This window comes from Leptonychotes weddellii, chromosome 15 (genome assembly GCF_054177405.1).
Source record: "Leptonychotes weddellii isolate Sample4059 chromosome 15, ASM5417740v2, whole genome shotgun sequence".
Classification (NCBI taxonomy): domain Eukaryota; kingdom Metazoa; phylum Chordata; class Mammalia; order Carnivora; family Phocidae; genus Leptonychotes; species Leptonychotes weddellii.
In genome coordinates, this window is record NC_138383.1 from 5,935,596 (window position 1) to 5,957,086 (window position 21,491).

Here is a 21,491-nt window from a genome sequence, read left to right on the forward strand (position 1 = left end):
TTCGCTAGAGGCGCGCGGAGTCCGCGTCCAGGCTTCTAGCGCCCCCTGCTGGAGCGCGGCTCGCCGACCCCGCGCGGGCGAGGGGCAGCCAGGACTGCCCGGCGCTCCTCGCTGTCTGGGCGTCAGTCCTCCTACCGGTCCTAGGCCCACGGTCCTAGGGATCCAGACTGCCCGCAGACACCCCTCCCCAGCCCTTGGCCCTTCCTTCGACGGGTGGAGACATCGGGAGCCGCAGAGCCGGGGATCCAGTGAGAACAGACCCCGTACTGTCCCCAGACTGGGCCTCATGGGGCGGGGCGCTGGGGTCACCACTTTTGCAGCGAGGGCAGGGCCTCGCGTGGGTCACCCCTGTGCGCTCGGGAGCAGGGTGTTTAGGACCCAGGGGCAACCCGGGGGCGGCTCTCTGGGCAGCGGGAGATCCTTCTCCCCCCCCCCCCCCCCGCCCTTCCCGGGGTGAGCGGCTCAGATGTCCGAGTAGCTGCGGCTGCGGCGCGCTCCGCAACCTCCGTCAGCGGCAGCGGGGGCTGGCGGCCCCGGGCCCTGCTGGGCCCCCTCCCCCAACCCCATGCCTCAGCCGTAACTCCGCCGCCCTCCCCCGCGGGGGGCATTTCCCCGCGCCCCCTGCCCACCCGGTTCAAGTCAGGCGCCATGAACGACCAGTACCACCGGGCGGCCCGGGACGGCTACCTGGAGCTCCTCAAAGAGGCCACCAGGAAGGAGCTGAACGCCCCGGATGAGGATGGCATGACTCCCACCCTCTGGGCTGCCTACCATGGTAACCTGGAGTCGCTGCGTCTCATCGTGAGCCGAGGGTGAGTACCCACCTTGTCCCTGCCTAAGCCCCCCAGTGGAGGCGAAAGAGAGTGTTCAGGCCCCTCTGGCCCCTGAGACACACTCCCCAAGACTCCAAGGTATCTTCCCCCTCTCTCCTCTGAGCTGCCCTCTTCTCTATCGGACTGACCCTAAGGTGGGACCCTGGAGCCTGGCAGTTGTGGGAGGGGGACACAACTCGAGGCATATGACATTTGTGACCTGGATGTGGGGCTAGGAGGGGAGGGACTGGGTTTGGGGGCCCATGATTATGGGAGGGGCTGCAGAGTGAGGGGAAGGTGGGAGAGGTCTCCTGGGTGGGGGGTGGCACCTGGAAGCAAGAGTGGGGAGGGAAGAGAAGGGGCATAGGCCTCTCGAGGAGAGGCTCCTTAGTGCCCACTCCCCAGCCTGCGGTCTGAGGGGCGCTGCACCTCCCCGCAGGCTGGGGCTCTCCCAGCTCATTCTTGGGATTTATGGGCACTGTCCCCGACACCAAATGTCAGTGGGTGTAGCCGCCTCATTAACTCCCTCTGTGCCCCTCCCCCAAAGCAGGCTCACTCTGCCTCCTTTAGGAGTTGTCTGGGGGGAGGAGTGTGCCTAGAGTCCAGGTGTCAGGGCCAGGGAAGGGATTTGAAGGTAGCAATGAAGGAATTCAGGGACCAGGGCCGCTGATGTGGGCTCCGGGGGCTGAATGACACTGTGGACAACTTCGCCAGCCTCCACAGTTTTATACAGAGAGGTCACCTGGTTGAACTGGACACCTGGGCAGCTGGACAGGGAAAAGGAGTGGAAGACATGCCCGAGGACGGTTCATAGGAACATCGTAGGCCCTGGGAAATCATGGTGGAGGGAAAGGGGCCCAACTGGCCCTGGTGTCAGATGCTGGCCTGTGGCCTGAACATGTGGTGGGTGGCAAAGCCCCTTACCCTCCCTCTGAGGCTGCTCCTCAGGCGAGCAGCAGGTGGGAGCAGCCCTTAAAACCAGGCTGCTGAGCCACGTCTGAGAAGCCCAGGCTGGCCCCTTTCCACACCGAGAGCACGCAGTGATCCTGCCATCCTGCCCCCCATCAGAGAGGTCCATGGGAAGAAGGGCGAAGAGTGCCTTCCTGGTGCACCAAATCCCCCAACTCATACAGAGAGCAAGCGTTGGTGCTGGATGGGGTGTGGGCCAGATGCCAAACTGCTCCTTGCCACATTGTCCTGCAAAACTTGGCGACCAGTAGGGGAAGTGAGGAGGGGGTTGTGGGGGCAGCTGTTGAGACAAGGGGGTGATTCTTCCTCCAGCCCTGTGGGGTGGCCTCATGGCCTCATTAGTGTGAGGCAGAGGTGCTGGGTCAGGCCCCTGTGAGAGGGGAGAGCTTGGAGGAGCCAGCCGAAGCATGCCCAAGGGGGCACAATCTGGTGTGGAGGGTGTTGGAGGGTGCTGGGTGGGTCCCCCGGGCAGGCACACGCCAGGCTGCCTGACAAAGCTCCCAAAGATGGGGCAGCCCCGGGGAAGGGAGGGCCGCTGGGCCCAGGTTGCCGGCTTGCCTCCTCCTCCCCTTTGGTCCTGGCTGCCCCCGCGCTCCCCTCCCAGCGCAGGCCAAGACCCGACACCTGCTCTCACACGCAGCCTTGCCAGGCCTGGCCCAGCTCCCTGCAGACGTGGCCTCGCCGGCCGACACGCAGGCACACACCCTCACACACACTCACCCAGGGCTCAGGCTCCGCACCCACCACTCTCTTGTGTCCTCTTTTAGGGTGACCCCTGCACCCACAGCCACACGCACCACCACGCCTGCCTAGAGACCCAGACTCGGCCCTGGCCCACCACCTCTCTGGGCCAGCTCCCCGCTGGGCTCCATCAATAATTCACTCCTTTCTCTCTGGGCATCAAATATTTATCCCCTGAGATTCCCAGCCATCAGTTCTCTTGGGGAAGGCCCCGCCCTGGCCCCGCCTTTTCTGTCGCCCCACCCCCTGCAGGTCTGGGGCCATTTCCGCCTCCGCCCCCTCCCCCGCCCCCCAGGTCCATCTGGCATCTTCTGGAGTCGGAGGAGACGTCTCAGGCCCTCGGGTCGCGCTGGTGTGCCCGTGGGGCATCACCTGCAGCCAGGGCCGTCTGCCCGCCCGAAACTGTGTTGGCTCATCACCCCTCCTTGCGTGTCCTCCCTGCAGGGGTGACCCAGACAAGTGCGACATCTGGGGCAACACGCCCCTGCACCTGGCAGCTTCCAATGGCCACCTGCACTGCCTCTCCTTCCTGGTGTCCTTCGGGGCCAACATCTGGTGCCTGGACAACGACTACCACACGCCGCTGGACATGGCCGCCATGAAGGGCCACATGGAGTGCGTGCGCTACCTGGACTCCATCGCGGCCAAGCAGAGCAGCCTCAACCCCAAGCTGGTGGGCAAGCTGAAGGACAAGGCCTTCCGCGAGGCGGAGCGGCGCGTCCGCGAGTGCGCCAAGATGCAGCGCAAGCACCACGAGCGCATGGAGCGGCGCTACCGCCGCGAGCTGGCCGAGCGCTCGGACGCGCTCAGCTTCTCCAGCCTCACGTCCAGCACCCTGAGCCGCCGGCTGCAGCACCTGGCGCTGGGCAGCCACCTGCCCTACTCGCAGGCCACGCTGCACGGCACGGCCAGGGGCAAGGCCAAGATCCAGCGGAAGCTGGAGCGGCGCAAGCAGGGCGGCGAGGGCACCTTCAAGATCTCCGAGGACGGCCGCAAGAGCGTGCGCTCGCTCTCGGGCCTGCAGCTGGGCAGCGACGTGATGTTCGTGCGCCAGGGCACCTACGCCAACCCCAAGGAGTGGGGCCGCTCCCCGCTCCGGGACATGTTCCTCTCGGACGAGGACAGCGTCTCCCGTGCCACGCTGGCGGCCGAGCCGGCCCACTCGGAAGTCAGCACCGACTCAGGCCACGACTCCCTGTTTACCCGCCCCGGCCTGGGCACCATGGTGTTCCGCCGGAACTACTTGAGCAGCGGGCTGCTCGGCCTGGGCCGCGAGGACGGGGCGCTGGACGGCGGCGGCGCCCCGCGAGGCCGGCGGCAGAGCTCCCCCAGCCTGGACGACGACAGCCTGGGCAGTGCCAGCAGCCTGCAGGACCGCAGCTGCGGGAAGGAGCTGCCCTGGGACGAGCTGGACTTGGGCCTGGATGAGGACCTGGAGCCCGAGACGAGCCCGCTGGAGGCCTTCCTGGCTTCCCTGCACATGGAGGACTTCGCCTCCCTCCTGCGGCAGGAGAAGATTGACCTGGAGGCCCTGATGCTGTGCTCCGACCTTGACCTCCGCAGCATCAGCGTCCCCCTGGGGCCCCGCAAGAAGCTTCTGGGGGCCGTGAGGAGGAGGAGGCGGGCGCTAGAGCGCCCGCCCGCCCTGGAAGACACTGAGTTGTGAGTGCCCCGAGCCTTGGGGGGGATGAGGAGATAGGGGGCCTGGAAAGCCTTGGGGAGCCATGGAGGGGAGGATCTGCCTTTTAAGGAGTGTGTGTGTGTGTGTGTGTGTGTGTGTGTGTGTGTGTAGGGGGGTAATACCGTATTTCATAAAATCTAAGCCCCCATCAATAACAAGAGGCCCCACTTAATTTGTTTACCCCCAATTCTGAAAAAGAAGCTGCCAATTTAATGAGGACAGGAGGCCTTCTTATCATAGCTAATGTAAAATAAAATGCACCTCAATTTTGGAGATATCAAAATGCCCCCAAATGGGTGTTTCAGTGTGGAGAGTGCCATACAAATAGAGTAGTCACAGACAGGACGCCTTGAGCCCTCCCATCTCCTGGGTGCTAGAGATGCCCCTGCTCGTGCCCTCTTACTGCGTCCTCCCCAGCTTCCATATGCAGGGGCTGTACCATCCCCATTTTCCAGGAGAGCAAGTGGAGGCTCAGTGGGTTCCAGCCGCTCACCCCAAGGTCCTGCTGCTGCTTAGTGCAGAGCCTGGGCTTGATCCCTGGTCTGTGTGGCTCTAGGGCCTGCTGACTCCCATGGGAGGACAGTTGTCACATTCAGAAGCGGTCAGGAGGAGCCCAAGTCTGCTACCACGCTGGTGGCCTGGCCCTGCCCCGACCCCTTTCTCGTGGTGTCCCACAAGCCCGGCAAATGCTGCCGCCTCCTTTTGGTGTCTATGGCCTTTACCCTGCATGGCTGGGCAGGGGTGGGTGTGGGGAGACAGTCTGGTTTAGAGTTTAGGGGATGGGGAGGACACCCCCTGGCCAGTGGCCCCATCCCTGACCATTAGCCTGTCAGGGTTAGTTGTTCAAAAGGCTGGTCTTGGTTTAAAATGATATCTTGAAGGCCCTTACCTGAAATCTGTTTCTGTGTCTTTCTCTACAGATAACAGAGCGCTCCTCTCTCCAGACCAAAATGAATTGCAAGTTGCCACAACCCACCGTGGGGCCATGAGGTCCTCACAGTCGCCAGCCCTGAAGCCCCCCCACCCCTCCCCAGGAGCAAAGACCATGTGGGTCATCTCCTTTGAAAGCCTGGCCACACTCCACAGCAGAGGTGTAGCCTGGAGGTACCAGCAAGGGGTCCCGGAGCCCTTGAGCCACGCCCATCTGAATGGCCCCCAAGGACTTGTGGATTCGAGGGAAGCCAGCCCCAGAGGAAGGGCGGGGTGGGGTGGGGGACCCCTGGGGCCCCAGGGAATAGATGACAGGCTCATTAGAGCTGAATGGGAGTGTGAGGGGCGGGCATGGCCAGTCCCAGGGGCCATTGTCTCTCCCCACCCCTCCTCCGAGGGTCCTGCTGTTGTGCTCAGGCTGGAGACTTGCTCACTTCCTACATTTTTGTGAAGGGAAGAGTTTGGGCTGCCTCCCCTCCCCCCATACACCCTAGAGAGGAGGTTTCTGGCTAGACTCTTCAGCCAAATGTCCTGACTTTAATCCCCACCCTGTCCCAAGCACAGCCAGCCCCCTTCTCCTTCACCTACTGGCCATGCTGGGGAGGTGGAGTGCCAGGCTGGGGTGGGGGGCGGGGGTGACCGGCATCCTTACCGGCTCACCTTGTGATGGGGCCCAGCCTGACTCTGCCCTCCTCACCATGCCCTCCTCCACCCTGCCTCCATCCCGGTCCCTCCAGGGACCCCAGAGTGTCCGGGCAATAGATGCAAGGTGCTAGAGCGATGAGCCGCGGTATTATGGCCCCTCCGCCTGGTGGGCGTGCTCTGGGCTGGAGAAAGGCAGCGGCCAACTGCCTCAGCGTCTCCCAGGCCAGAGACAGGCAGAGACTGGGCATGGCTGGGGGTCTAGCCTCTCTGTGGGCCAGTCGTGCGATATGGACATGGAAGAGCCTGAGGACGTGGATAATCTAAGCTGCTGACTGTCCCCGGGTCCCCAGGGCTCTGTGCGTGCCTGTCGGTGTGGAGGGCTGGTTGGTGGATTCGCCTCCAGGTGTGGGGGCAGCCGGGCAGCTGCACGGTTCTGCGGGGAAGTGCGCCAGCGAGAGCTCAGCAGCGTCCCTGCTCTGAGGCCGGTGAGCCCAGGGGAAAGGCCAGCCCCGGGGGGCCCTCAGACATGTGTCCTGAGGCCTGTGTCCTCGGTTTTCCAATCAGCCTGAGGTCAGGGCTGTGGGAGAGCTACTCAGGGGTGCTCTCACGTGTGTGTGCACGTGCACCCCCCACACGTGTGTGCCCTTCCTGCTCTGTCAGCAGCGGACCCCCGTCCCTGACCCTCAGCTTGGGAAGCGGCTCCCACTGGGAGCCCTGCCACAGCCCCCATCTCTTTCCTGGGCCCCCTTGGCCGGGTCAGGGGACTGGAGAACCCCCAGAAAATGCCACAAGCTTCCCTCTGGGGCTTCTGCGTCTGTGCCCAGAGCGGGGGCCATGGTGGAGGTGGTCTCTGTTCCCACACGCGGGCTTGGCCGCCTGCACTGCCACCCTGAGCCCACCCCAGTCCTTTTCCCTGTTCTCTGGGCCTGGGCCTGGGGCCACCCCCAAGTGCTGACTCGACTTTCTCAGAGCCCCAGGTGCTGCCCTTTCTATTCTGTACCCTGTCTGTGTCCTGCCTCAGCCTCCTCCCGGTTCTCCCAGTGCCAGGGTGGGGCAGGCTCTGGGATTCCCACTGCCCTACCAAGTACCCCTCCCACAGGCTCATTATAACTTTTGTAGAGAATGTTCTGTATCATTGTCATGCCTGTGTCTCATTCTTTAATCACTTGGGGGTGGGAGAGGGAGAAGGTCTTTTTGTACCTAAGACGACTTGGTCCTCATGGACCCCCTGGAGGAGGTCGAGGGAGGGATGGTTGGTCATGCCCCCCTCATGCATCCCTGCAGGGCCTTCCCTCATCCCTGGGCCTTCACCCTGCTCTTTCTCGGCCCAGAATTCAGAGCTGATGGAGAGGGAGCGTTCAGAAGAACTGGGACAGGAGAGCCAGAAGCTGAGTGAGGAGGATGATCTGCGCTCCAGCCCTGTTCCCAGGTCCTGCAGCTGCTGAGGGCAGGAGGACACTTTCCCCCTTCCCACCGGGGCCTGCCTGGCCTTCTCTAGACATGGGCAGAAGCTGTACCCAAGGAGGCTGCCACCCACCTCCCAGGCCCCATGAGCCCTCATCTCAAGGCCCCCGCCCATCCTGGGAGGCCACCAGTGTGGTCCCCATTTCCCTCCCCACCCCAGGCAGCTCTTGGGGCAAACCTATTTAGAACCCTCCTTTCTCCCCAGGAGGTAAGGCTTCCCCTTAAGCTGGAGGACAATAGCCTCTGTTTGCTAAACCAAAGGCCCCCTGAGTCATTTTATTTCATTCCCTAAAGATGCTGGGTCAAGTGCTTCTGCTAAAGGGACTTCGAGACCCCTCCCTCCCTCCAGCATCAATCATCAAGGTCCAGGGGATGTCCCAGCAGAAAGGTTGCTTAGTAACCCTCTGGGGTTCTAGGTCATCTCCCTCCACTTTACAGATGGGAAAACTGAGGCCTACCGAGGGGAAGATCCGGACCCAGAACATGGGCCTCCTGACTGCTGGTGCACTTTCCTCAGCCCCAGGCTGAGAAGGGGGCAGAATTCTGTCCTCGGATGCTCCACGGGGTTGTCCGCCCTGCGACCTCTACTGGCCACTCTGGTCACTGCACCTACCTCAGGAAAGACCCACCAGTCCTGGCGCCGAGGTTCCAGGGGAAGGACATGGACCCAATAACAAGACAGCAGATAGGAGGAGCTTCAGCGTAGAGGCAGAGACTGATCGGAAGCACTGGGGGCTGGGGTCTCCAGGGGTCAGTGTGGCCGGAGGGTGGAAGCCTGGGGCACGGGAGCAGGTGCAGCTGCAGGAAGTCTGAGGAGACTTTAAACACAGTGAAGGGAAGAATTTTACATGGTAGGGATTCAGCCTTCTCGACCCATTTCCCTTAAAATTGTGATTGAGCTTAGGGCAATTCTAAAGGTTTTAGAGTGATCAACGGCTCTTCGCCTTTAGGGATTAGAATCTGGTAATAACAAGGACACTTCCCCTGGAAAAATGCACATCACACACACACACACACACACACAATTCTGCTCCTCATTCCAGGCAGCTCCTGGAGCTCCGAGGGGTCCAGGGATCCCATGTTAAGAAGCCTTAGTTCGACTGCTCTGATGTTACATCATAAATGGGATTACTAATTTGATGGAGATGGGGATGTCAGAGTGAATCAGAGGCAAGAAGGGCCTCTGGGTATGTGGCGCAACCTCATTGTACAGATGAAGTAACTGAGGCCCAGAGGGCAGGGGGCTGGCAGGAGATAACAGAGCAGCCAAATGGGCAAAGTGGCACTCGGTCTTGTGATGCCTTCCATGTTGACCAGTCCCGGGCAGCGTGACAGCCCTGTGCTCCCAGGCCATGCCTGTGTCACCTCTGAGATAAGCCTGGGTTGTACGGGAGGCGGCAGGACTGAGGACACAGCCAGATCCGGGCAGCAAAACTGGCTCTGGATCCTTTCCAGCTGCGCAGCCTTGGGTAAGTTACCTAGCCTCTCTGAGTCCGTTTCCTCAAATAAAATAGGTGATTTGAACTCCTTATAATAGCGTGTTAACCCCGTGGATCATCAGGAGGTGAAATGATCATGGAATGATAATGCATGATGAGGCACTTAGCAAACTGCCTGATACTCAGTACATATCAGTTAGTAGTGATCACGGTTGTTGGCGGCCTTAGGCCCATGAGGTACTCACCGCATGTGTGGCTCAGCCCACCCAGTAGGTGAATCCTAGGCCCTTCCACAGAGCAGTTCTGCTTTTCTGACCCCCATATGTGAACCCCACCAATCACACTAGCTCCTGGAGACAGCACTTGAAAGCATCCTCATCCCACCAGCTGGGGGCACGGATGATCCAGCCACTGGCTGAGGAATGGTCAGCTGGCCACGGATGGGCCACGCCACTGTCCAGTGGGGGGGGGGCCTCCAGGGAATCCTGGGGTACCCAAGGAGCTGGGCATCTTTCCTGGAAGGGGGACTCACAGGCCCACTGGCCTGGCCCCATTATGCTACTGTCTGAACAGTAGAGTTTATCAAAAACTTTCCCCTAATCCTGTGAGGTAAGCAGGTGAAGAGTTTTAGCCCCACTCCAAAGATGAAGAGATTGACCATCAGAGAGGTTTTGTGACATTCCTTAGGTTCCAGTAAATTAAGGAAAGTTAATTCCTTAACTTGGGTCCCTTCGGCCACCCTGTCCCCAGAGGGAAGCTCTCATGTTTTTACTATTAATGTTGAGATTTTATAAGGTGCCAGCACTTTATATACATCTAATCCTCACACTAAAGCCACAACCCTGTAAAACAAGGACTATATTATGATTATTATCTCCATTTCACAGGTGGGAAAACAGAGGGTCAGAGCAGTGATGCAAATTGCCCAAGGTCACAGAGCTGAGGAGGTGGACAAACCAGGCCTCAAAGACAAATTTCTAGGTTGTCAAAGCCTGCATGCCTTACCATGGTGTATTGGCTTCCCAAGTACTTGTACCCTTTGGTGGGAGTTGTCTTTGGTCTTGGGCCCCCTTGACCTGGGCATGCCTGGTCCTGGGCAGATGCCAGACTCAGCCTGGCATGGGTGGGGGCATGCTGGCAACTTCGGTGGCCCAAGCACCTGGGCTGACCCACCTGCCTGGAGGGGCTGGGCTGAGAGAGGGCAGGTTGGTTTGTGGGGCCACAGGGCAAGATACTGGGGGGCTGTTTGGGAGGGCAAAAGCCAGCCAAGATGGGAGCAAGCCTGCAGAAGCATTTAATAGTGACCAGAGAGTCTGCCTGTCTCCCTACCTCTCTGTGTCTCTGCCCCATCTCTCCCTGTAACACTGGGGCTCCTATTCCGTCTCTCCTCCCCTCTTTCTGTTGCCTCGTCTCTCTAGACCTCAGACTCCTCTGCTGTTGGTCACATAATAAGAAATAGATATTTGGTAACTGCTCCCAGTTCCTGACACAGAGCTCCTGAGTCCCTTAGAAGTTCCTGGGTGATAAGAACATCTTTTGTTCAAACGAGGCGACTCTGGGTGGGCTCCTGGACAGCTTCAGTGTGGGGACTGGTCACCTGGGCTAGAAGCTTGGAGCTTTCAGTGCCCCCCATCCTTTGGGAAGGTGGAGGGGCTGGAGATTGGGTTAATGATCGATCATGGCTTCATAATGAAGCCTCCAAAGCACCCCTACTCTGTGGGGTTCAGAGAGCTTCTGAGTTGATGGATGCATCCATGTTCTGAGAGGGTGGTGTCCCCTGACTCCCAGGGACAGAAGCTCCTGCACTTGGGACCCTTCTGGACCCCGTGTATCTCCTCATCTGGCTGTTAATATGGATCCATCATAATATGCTTTACAATAAACCGGTAAATGTGAGTAAAGTGCTTTTCTCAGCTCTGTGAGCTGTTCTAGCAAACTGTCAAAGCCGAGGCAGCGGGTTCAGAGAACCCCCAAATTTTTAGTCAGGTTGGACAGAAGTGCAGGTAGCCTGGGGACCCGAGGTGTCAGAAGTGAGGGTGTGTTTGTGGGACTGAGCCTGGGGACCTGTGTAGTCTGACATTCACCCCGTCGTCAGCTTCAGAACCGAATGAAATTATAGGACGGTTGGTGTGTCCAGAGTTGGAGAATTGGTTGTTGCTGTGGGAAGAACCCCCATCTGGTGTCAGAAGTGTTGTGAGGAGAGGAACAGTTTTCCTTTAGCTTCTTTCTCTCTCTCTGTCTCCCCGTGAGTTCAGGCTCCCTGTCCCTGTCCCCACCTCGGTCTGGCCCCTGTCTTGGGTTGAACCGGAACCCTGTAGCCCCTCCTCTCCTCACCCCACACCTAAGGGTGTTATTGTGTGAGACCCGGCTGGTACCCAGCAGGCATACCGCACCTCCCCAGCTCTCACCTCCCATCGATAGTCCCCGTAGCAACACTTGGTGTGGCCCAAGCGTTTCCAGCATGTTACTCGCATGGTCTTGGGCACCGTTGTTATTCCTGGTTTTCAGATGAGGAAACCAAGGCACAGAGATGTTTGTAAAACATGCCCAAGCTCACACTGCTGGAGGAGGAAGAGCTAGGGCTCAAACCCAGACAGGCTGGCTCCCAGCTGTGGGCATGTCTCATCATGATGGTGAGCATTTATTGAGCACCTGCTGTATGTTAGCACTTTACGTCTGTGATTTCTGTGCGTTCTCATGACAGCCTCATTTAATAATTACAGGGGGTCAATTAACCCATTTGACAGAGGAGAAAACCAAGACTCGAGAACACTAGGTTGTTGCTTGGGTCACACAGCCTGTAAGAGCACACACAGGGCCTGACTCCTTGTCTGTCTGACTCTGGACCAGCTGCCCCCCGGGTATCTATAGCTGAATGACTAAGTCTGATGGGGTTTGGAGCCTGAGGTGGGGAAACTTCTGGAAAGTCCATTCAGAGCCACCAATCTGGTCTTTAGAGAAAGGCCCTTGGGACATGCCAGTGTGGTGAGCCCTGGGAATCCTTTAAGGTTATAAATTCCATTTTACCCTCTCTCGCTCTGGCTTCTTTATTCCATGGGCTCAGGGGGGTCTGTGGGACCCTCTCCCCGCTCTGGATATGCACACTCGTGGGACCCTGAACAGTAGTTGGTGGGGCCCTGGTGGGTGGGGGAAGGGGCTTTCTCTGGGGGGAGAGGAGGCGGGGGCAACAGCAGCCACCAACCGAGTCGGGGCCCTGACCCCCCATCTCTGCCGCTGGGGGCTTTCCCTTTCCCACAGAGTCACAGCACACAGCACCCTCACAGCATTGTCTCCTCAAGTCGCAAGGGCTGGAAGGCGTTCTTGACTAGCCCCATTTTACAGATGGGGCAACCGAGGTTCGGGAGGACAAATGGCCTGCTAGGAAGTGCCTAAACTAGGGTGTCGATTCTGGTGCATTTGCACTGCTGCTCGCTGCCATCTGCCTTCTCAGAGCATAAATCTAGCACTTTCACACACCAGGCACAGCGAAGCCTCGAGAACAGTATCACTGCCCTGCCTCGCAGGGAAGGAAACCGGGACTCGGTAGGTGAGGTCGTTTCTCCAAGCGGCTGAGTGCACAAGTGTCAGGGCCGTGGGATTCCAACTCCAAACTCTGGCTCTTTCTACCCCATTCACTGAGCCACCTCCCCAGGTTCTCCCCTGGCACAAGGTCGCCTCAGGGGCTCCCCAGGTCAGAGCAGGGGCTCAGCTGCAGGACTAGGGGAGTGGGATGGGGGACAGGCGGGACTTGCTGCCTCCCTCTCTTCCTCCATTCCTCTCTACCCCCTTCCTGCTCAGCCTCTAGGTCTACTGCTGACTGCTCTCCGTTTTGTGAGCTTGCGTGTGTGTGCGGGTGTGTGTGTGTGTAATGTGGGTGACGCCACTGACGTGGATCTCTGCAAGCACGGGGTGAGTGTCGTGGACCCAGAGCTCTCCTGGAAGGTTGTGTTTATTTGTGAGCTGAGTGGGCTTGTGTGTCTCTGTGGTCTTACTCATTCATCTTTGCTTCAGGGCCTCCAAGTTTCCCAGAAGAAGGGCACGTGCACATGCGTGTGTGTGCATGTATATGCATACACACTCACAGAGGGCTCCACGATTTTGTCTACAGTCTGTGTTTAGACTCCTTCTCCCATCTATTAATTTTAGGGCCCCAGCTCCTTTAGACTGGAAGGTTGAAGCTCCAGCCACTCACGCCACCTCCCCTCACCCCATCCCTTGCCCTGAAACGGGGGTTCCCACAAAGCGTTCTCCAGACTCTCTCTGGGTGCCTGGTTTGTTGGGGGTCAGAACTCTGAGGGGTAGGCAGTAGGGGGAGAAGGATCAATGGCCCAGAAGGAAGGGGGTCAGGTAGAGGCAAATCTACCTTTTGGGGCAGCCAGATTACCTAAGAGCCTGGGTGGGCAACTTGCCCTGGGCCGGCGTGTCTAACTGGGATGCTCAGCGCTGCCACCCACTGGGAAGGCTAATCTGTCTTTGCAAGCCTCCGAGTTTCCATCTGTGAGTGGAGATCATTAAACCCCACATAGTAGGCCAGTTGGGAAGATAAACTATGTTAAGCGCTTACCTCAGTTCTCTACACCCAGTAGGGGGAGGACCAGCCCAGGGACCTGATAGACAGGAATCTGGGGATGGGGAGGGCTCAGCGGGCATTAGCCAGGCCCTGAGAACCGACATGTTGGATTGTCCCAAACTCCCCTTTCCATGGTGCCCACACTTCTTGCACAGCCTGTTCGGTATTCGCAGAGCAGAAGTGGGAGGAAGCATCGTGCCCCTGAACCCCAGCCCCACTCTGTGTGTGCACGCACGTGCATGCATGTGCCCACACACAGATGGAAAACACGGCAAAGAGGAGAGTGAAACAGAGGGAGTGAGCATGTTTGGGCCCTTTTCTCGCTGGAAATGGAAACCATTTATTAGTATCGTTATTGATACCAACATATGTTAGATTTAAATCATATCAATATTCAACATAACAATAATGTTATAATTACAGTAGCACAAGGAATGGCTTAGTGATGATTTCTACTGTGAGCACTAGCCCTATGGTGGTCCATTGATATTCATAGTACAGAAATGATCTTATTACTCTCTCCAGCAACCCAGCAAGCTAGGTAGTATCACCCTCATCCACTCCAAGTCACCTTCTCAGAAACCTGAGGCTCAGAGAGGTCAAGCAACTCACCTAAGGTCACACAGCAAGATGGGACCATGGATGTGTCTGAGTCCAGAGCCCCGCTCTACATACTGTTCTTGCCTCCATACCTTGCAAGAATTGTGGCCCTCACTCCCCTTCCAGCCCTGGCACTGGCCCCACCAGGTCCAACCCACACCCTTCAGGCTAATCTACACCCCAGAGTCACTTACACACACCGGACTGTGGTGCCGGACTGATGCAGGAGGAGGGACCAAGCGACCCTTGGAAAACCTCACTGGTCAGGAGTCTGGGTTGCTAACAGCTCCAGCCTTGGCTTTTCAAGGACCTCGTTTGCTCTACAACTTGGAAGGGTGGCCTGGGCCTCAGTGTCCTTTCCTGCCTGGTGGGGATGGGCTGACAGCCTCGGAGCCTCGGCAGCATCCCCAGCAGCTCAAGGCCAGCCCCCTTTCCCTTACCTGTCTCACTCCCTGACCTGCCCCTCTGGGCCATCACCAACCTGGCTTCGTCCCCACAGAGCAGCTGGTGGCCCAGAAGGTGGGAGGCACGCGACGGGTGGCTGTGGCGGGCCAGGGCCAGGGTCCTTGGAAGGGAGGCGGATGTCGACACGGCCCGTCGATGTGGTCCTGCCCTGCTGGAGCCAGGGGAGCTTGGGATGCCAGTCCCTCTCTCAGCTGATCAAGATCTGAGCCACGGCCTGGCCACTTCTCCCCCAGAGCACTCGGCCCCACCCCAGTGAATAATGCCGCTCGCCTCCTGGAGCCGGCCCTCACTGGGCTTTGATGATTTGGGGGGTAGCATGAATGGGTGGAAGACAAGGAAGGCTTACAGACCCAGCCACCCAGGCGTGGAGCCTAGAAATGGTTACATTGCTGGTGGGAGGTACCTTTCTAATTTACCCTTTGTCCCCCAGCCTCTCAGTACCAGCCTTCCAGGTCTCCAAACCTATCCTTGACTCTCATGATCCCCTTCCAGGGCCTGGGGCTGGGGCAAGGCTCCTTCCCACCCCACCCCAACCACAATAATAATTAACCCCAATGAACCTCAGCACATAAAGATATGGATTGCAGAAGGGAGGAATCATCGCTGCCCCAGGGTGGGGAACTCCAGAGGTCTCAGGAAGGCCAAACCCAGCATCATCTAACACCTTCCCTTCACACACACACACACACACCCCATTTGTGCCTGAGTAGGTCCACAGGCACCCCATCCGTTGGGGCCTGGGAGGAGGGCTCACCCATCTCGAATTTGGACCAGTGTCTTCTTCATCATCTATTGTTTTTTTTTTTTTAAGCTTTTATCTCCTTCCATTCTCCTGAGCCTATTTTCCTAATCTTTCCATTCATCCACCTATTCATTTATTCACCCAATGTTTACTGAACACCTACTATGTGCCACACACTGTGTGAGGCCCCAGGGAATGGGTGTTGTCTGAAGAACAGGAAGGACCCGTGTCCCTGCCAAGCCCTGTCCCCTTCTCCATCAGGCAGCCTGGTTTGACTCACGCTGGTCGGTCCATCAGCTGGTAAACAAGGTGCTGTGCTGGGCATGATGAGCGTGTGAGTGTGTGTCGGGTGGCGGGTTGGAAGTTACGGAGGAAGCTCAGGGAAACATAAGGAAGTTGTGTGTGGGGTGCGTGCCCTCAGGAAGCCCACCATGCATTGGCGGTGGGCAGAGACTGCTATTTATGTGACCCTCTCTCCCTGGGCACAGGAAGGCAGTGACCCCGAGTCTGCCTGTGCTGAGGTTGGGGCTGCATGCCCCGATTCTGGCCGGTGGGATGCGGACAGAAGTGACACGTACCACCTCCAGACTTGGAGCTAAAACTGTCTTTTCATGTTTTCTCTTCCACCCCCAGCCCCCAGGCGTCATTATGGGTTTGCCTATTTTGAGGACTGTGGCTATGAATATTTCTGCACGTTTCTTTGCATTTCTGTTGAGTGTTTACCTAGGGCATGCCTGTATTCAGAGCTTTATGAATACTCTGGGGTCTTTCCATATGACCCCGTCACCAGATGGAAGGAGCCTGAACCCCCAAGTCACCCCTTGGGGCGGGGCCAGCTGGCCCATATTGGACTGTGATGTGAGCAAGCAATAAACCTGCATTGTATTTACCGCTGAGATGTTTGGGGCTGTTTGTTACAGCAGCAGTGCGACTTACCTTGACTAATGCAGGCAGATGACCCAGGAACATGCTGAATCCTACGATTAGGTCACAGGGCACGAGAGGGACCACTGACAGGCAGCGCATGACAACAGGGGTCTAACGCTAGCTGGTAGATGAGGTCAGAGCAAGGGACAGACACCGTGAGTGGGAGCACCCGGCAAACAGTAGGTGCTCAATAAAATTGGTGGCACGAGTGAAATACGTGGGAACACTGGGAAGGCTTTGTAGGGGTGGCTGAAGTCACCAGCGCCCTGGAGGATGGGTGGGTTTTAGACGGGGTGCAGGAGTAGAAACCGCTACCTGGGAATGAAGACGGAGGTGAGAGGGGGTAACAGCTTCCCAGGCTCTCTGAAGTCAGTGAGCAGCCACTCTGGCCGGAAGCAGAAGAGTAGTCAGAGATGGAGCCAGAACTTGGAGGCCCTCAAAGCCAAGCAATTTAGACCTCAGGCTGCCGGTCAGTGGTCTCCAAAGCGGGGTGTGCACAACTATTGGGGTGCAGGAAAAAATATTAAAATGCCCATTGATATTTATCTCACTCTTTTTTTTTTTTAAGATTTTATTTATTTGACAGAGAGAGACACAGTGAGAGAGGGAACACAAGCAGGGGGAGTGGGAGAGGGAGAAGCAGGCTCCCCGCAGAGCAGGGAGCCCGACGCGGGACTCGATCCCAGGACCCTGGGATCATGACCTGAGCCGAAGGCAGTCGCTTAATGACTGAGCCACCCAGGCACCCCTATCTCACTCTTTTAAATGCCTGTGTTTCGTATATATGAAGCTACTAAGCTCAGAGAGGTTGAGTAACTCACCCAAAGCCACACAGCTAGTAAGCATGTCTGACTCCAAAGCTGTGCTCTTCACATATGCTAGGCTTATGCAGAAAGGTGAGGGGTTGGATGGGGGCAGAGGCAGGTCTAGGGCAGGCTGGCTGGGAGGAGTAGAAATAGGCCCCAGCCCTGGTTGTCTCTGCCTTGGCAGTAGGACAACGGCCCACTGTGGGCAGAGGTCAAGGAGCCTGTCCACGCCTGCTCACTGGGCCCCTGGGGCCTGGTGAGAGAAGCCATGCAGGGAGCCTCAAAGGTGCAGACCTGGCTGGCCCATCACCCAGAGCTTTTTCTCACAATTAATTCTCACTCCCATGAGCAGGATCCTGGGAGTCAGGAGAGGGAGGACGTGGGGCTGAGAGGTCAGGCTGGCCTGACAGAGGGGAATGGGGAAGAGTCAGGCCGATCAGGGGCTTCTCCCACCCCCACATGCTCAGCTGCTAACCCCCGCCCCCGCCCCATGGCCAAGGGAACAGAGACTCCAGCCCCAATCCGGTTTCCCACATTTCACTCTTGCTGCATTTATGGGTGACATCTACCTTCCGATTTTTACCTCTTAAACAAACAAACAAGCAAATAAACAAACAAAATTCTTACCAATTAGAAAAATAAAGCAAACGTTTTAATTAAAATGGGATATACATACAGAAAAATGCACCCCTAATAGCGGTATAACATGATGAATTTTTATAAAGGGTAACTAACACCCAGATCAAGAAACAAAACATTTACCAGCCCCCAGAAGCCCTTATATGACCCCTTGTGGTCACTAACCCCATCAGTAATGGCCATCCTAAGTCTGTTTGTGAATTTTATACGAATGGAATCAAATGGAGTCTGTGCTCTGTTGTGTCTGGCTTAGTTCTACACCAGGTTTGGGCTGTATGATACACCCCGGCATGCATATTCCACATTTTATTCATCGTTGTACTGTTGGAGGATATTTGAGTTGTCCCCAGGGTTTGCCTATTTGGAGGACTGTGGCTATGAATGTTTCTTTGCATTTCTGTTGAGTGCATACCTAGGGCATGCCTGTATTCAGAGCTGTAATAAAGCTCTTTCCATTTAAAATGAGAATCTGCCTTCCTGTTTTGTTTTTGCTTTTGTCAACTCTACTGACGTATAATTAACTATAATAAAACGCACCCATTTTGAGGGTGCAGGTCGATGACTTTAGATCAACATATACACCCACGTGAATATGACCACAGTCAAGATACAGAACATTTCCATCCTCCCAGAAAGTTTCCTCATGTCCCCTTGCAATTATTGTTCCCCACCCACTCCTCCCTGGGCAACCACCGATTTGAATTCTATCGCCATCTATTAGTTCTGCTGTTCTTGAACTTCCTATAAATGGAATCCATACAGTAAGTACTTGTGTGTTGTCTGGCTTCTCTCCCTCAGCATTCAGTCTGTGGGATTGTGTCAGTTCATCCACACAGCTCGTCTGCCCTGTTTGCCCGTTCCAGATGCTCCTTTATATTCTGTGTGTTTTTTTGAATGTATCCATTTGTTCATCCATTCTCCTGTTGGACATTCGGGCTGTTTCCAGTTTGGCTATAATGAACAACGCTGCTATGATCATCGAGACACACATTTTTGTGTGGACACATGTTTTTATTTCTGTTGGTTGAATAGCTGGGAGCTGCCTTGTTGGGTCATAGGGTAAGTGTAGATTTAACCTTCCAGGAAAAGGCCAAACTGTTTTCCAAAGGGGTAGTACCAACTTATCCTCTCCTCAGCTGTGAATGAGAGGTCAGTTGCTCCACATCTCCTCGCCAACCTTTAGTGGTGCCTGGCTATTTACACTGAGCCATACAGTAGGTCTGAAGGGTTACCTCATTGGGAGTTTTAATCTGCATTTCCCTAAAGACTAATGATGTTGAACATCTTTTCATGTGCTCATTAGCCATTTGTACATTTCCTTTGGTGAACAGTCTATTTCAGTCTCCCTGATTTTCTGTTTTGTTTTTTTTTTTTTAACAGATTTTATTTATTTATTTGATAGAGAGAGAGAGAGAGTGAGAGAGCACAAGCAGGGGGAGCAGCAGAGGGAGAGGGAGAAGCAGGCTCTCTGCGGAGCAGGGAGCCCGATGCGGGGCTTGATTCCACAACCCTGGGATCATGACCTGAGCTGAAGGTGGACATCCAACCCACTGAGCCATGCAAGCGTCCCTCAGTCTTCCTGATTTTGATTTCTCCCTCTCCCTTCCTACAGTGCCCCTCCCCTGCCATCTACATGCTCAGTACCCTCCTGTTTCAGGGTACTGAAACAGTCTCCAAACTAGTCTCTTGCCCTCCAGTGGGCTACTCCACTGTGCCCAATGACCCTTCCTAAACACACTACACAAGTCACTCCCTTGTTCTAAAGGCTGCTATGGCTCCCCAAGTCTGCAGGAACAAGCCCCCATCTCTCAGTCTGCCATTCTCTGTGCCTCCAGCACCCGGTCCCAGCCTTTCTTTCCTGCCTTCCCTAATAATCTCCCAACCCTCTCTATGTCTTGACGACCTAGAATGCCTTGTTCTCTTCCTTCTCAGGCAGGTTTAAATCTGTTCTAAATCAAGGCCGCCTCTCTCCAGGGAGGCTGCCAGCCAGCCCCACCTATGGGGATTCCTGGCTCCTGGAGCTCCTCTAGCACACATTTGCCTCTGCTCCTGTTTCACACTCAGCATTTGCTTCCTACAGTGTCACTTAGATATCCAGAGGGAAGCGAGGGGCTTCTTGGTACTTTCTTCCTACCTTGGTAGGAAGTTTCCTAGTTTATGTGATAAAAGCCATGGAATGCCACCTTTATAAAATTGTATTATCATACTGTATATTAATATCAAATATGCTTTTAAAAATTGTACACGTCCCCTCCCTGAAAATTCTAGTATATCTGGGAGGGGGGCACTTGGAAGTAGGGTAGGGTCGGGGAAAGGTACCTCCTCCTTCTCTGTTTTAAGAATCTGATATAAAGGGGCGTCTGGGTGGCTCAGTCAGTTAAGCATCTGCCTTCGGCTCAGGTCATGATCCTGGGGTCCTGGGATCGAGTCCCGCATCTGGCTCCCTGCTCAGTGGAGAACCTACTTTTCCCTCTCCCTCTGTCTCCTCCCCGCGCCCCCCCGCCCCCGCTCATGCACTCTCTCTCTCGCTCTTACTCTCCCTCTAGCTCAAATAAATAAATAAATAAATAAATAAATAAATAAACCTTAAAAAAGAATCTGATTTAAACAAAAGATAATTGAATTTGGAGGAGACACCCTGGATTTGAGTTCTGGTTCTGCCATTTAGTAACTTTGGGGTAGGTGTTGGGCAGATCAGTTTATCTCTTGGGGACTCCATGGATTAGATGGGGATGATGACTTACAGAGTTGTGAGAAAAGATAAAACCTAATAAGGATATAGAAGCCAATGGTGAAACATACACGTGTGTGTCTGTGTGTGTGCGCCTACATGTGGTGAGACTTGGTCTATTAGATTGTAGCCCCTTAGAACACTGACCTGGTAAAGAAATCTTACCCTTTTATACAGAATCGGAGGGATAAGCTCATAGGAATTCGTGAAGGAAGATGTCATGGCAGACGGCAGCAATCACTCATTAGTGTCCCTAACCTCCTCATAGGGCTCTCCACCACCTCTCTCCTCCTCCTGCTTTTCTTTCTCCTTCCCAAAGATCTCCTCTGGGATGCTGCTGTCTTCTCCCAGCCAGACCTCATTTTGAAAGGGACTTCAGAATGAAACCAGGGGGAATGTAAAACAAAAAAGAGAAAGGAGAAGAGAGCTCCAGATGCCGAGAAGGGAGTCTGCAGAGCACAGGGACTTGTCCCTGAGGACCTTTCGCAGCTCTGGGTGGGGCTGCACTGATGGGAAGGGGCTGCTCCCAAGGCAGTGGGGGTGGGATGGGTGCTGTTTGCTATGACCCTGGGTGCCCTTGAGCGAGTGGAATTGCAGAGGGATCCACCTGGAATGATGACTTCTGTGTGTTCTCTGTAGTTATGCCTTTCTCTATGGTTATTCCTTTTAGAGTTTCTCACTCCAAAAATCACTGGGCTGGAAAGTGATTCACCATTGCTAAAGTCAAGGACCAGAGGGACACCCGCGCCCCATCTGGCTGGATGGAGTGAGTCCTTGCACTTTCTGCCCCATGAATTCAAGAATGTTTATGTGCCAAGAACTGTTCTAGTTACTAAAGATGCAGCCTGAGCAAGATCGGCAAAGGTAAGGCCCTGCAGCACCAGTCTGTTGGTGGAGACAGACAGGTCAGGGTCCCATGTGGGACCGTCTAAGTGCTACTAAGAAAATACACTGGTTGGGGCGCCTGGGTGGCTCAGTCGTTAAGCGTCTGCCTTCAGCTTAGGTCATGATCCCGGGGTCCTTCCTGGGATGGAGCCCCGAGTCGGGCTCTCCGCTGAGCAGAAAGCCTGCTTCTCCCTCTCCCACTCCCCCTGCTTGTGTTCTCCCTCTCGCTGTGTCTCTCTCTGTCAAATAAATAAATAAAATCTTAAAAAAAAAAAAAAAAGAAAAAAGAAAAGAAAATACACCGGCTAGGGGATAAAAATGTTACAGCGGACTCCAGAGGGTGCGGGGACAGGAGAACGCGAGGGAGGTGTCTGAAGTCAGGCGGTCAGAGAAGGCCCTGGGGGGGGGGGGGTTCCTCCATGGGGGTCGCCGCCGAGGCAGCCGG

The 21,491-nt window shown here is 55.9% G+C and overlaps 1 protein-coding gene across 1 annotated transcript; it reads left to right on the forward strand.

The window, feature by feature from the left end:
* Window positions 1-629: 629 nt before the first annotated feature.
* Window positions 630-4,188, forward strand: USH1G (USH1 protein network component sans). The gene is made up of 2 exons (XM_006728078.3): window positions 630-812; window positions 2,967-4,188. The coding sequence occupies exons 1-2, from the start codon at window positions 649-651 to the stop codon at window positions 4,186-4,188; spliced, it is 1,386 nt and encodes a 461-aa protein (XP_006728141.1). The 5' UTR covers window positions 630-648.
* The last annotated feature ends 17,303 nt before the right edge of the window (window positions 4,189-21,491 follow it).

What these genes read in the sequence shown, in the direction of transcription:
- USH1G (XM_006728078.3), top strand. Translation starts at nt 649, where the DNA reads ATGAACGACCAGTACCACCGGGCGGCCCGGGACGGCTACCTGGAGCTC. An exon ending in CGTCTCATCGTGAGCCGAGG is followed by an intron (nt 813 to 2,966) that starts GTGAGTACCCAC and finishes TCCTCCCTGCAG; the next exon opens with GGGTGACCCAGACAAGTGCG.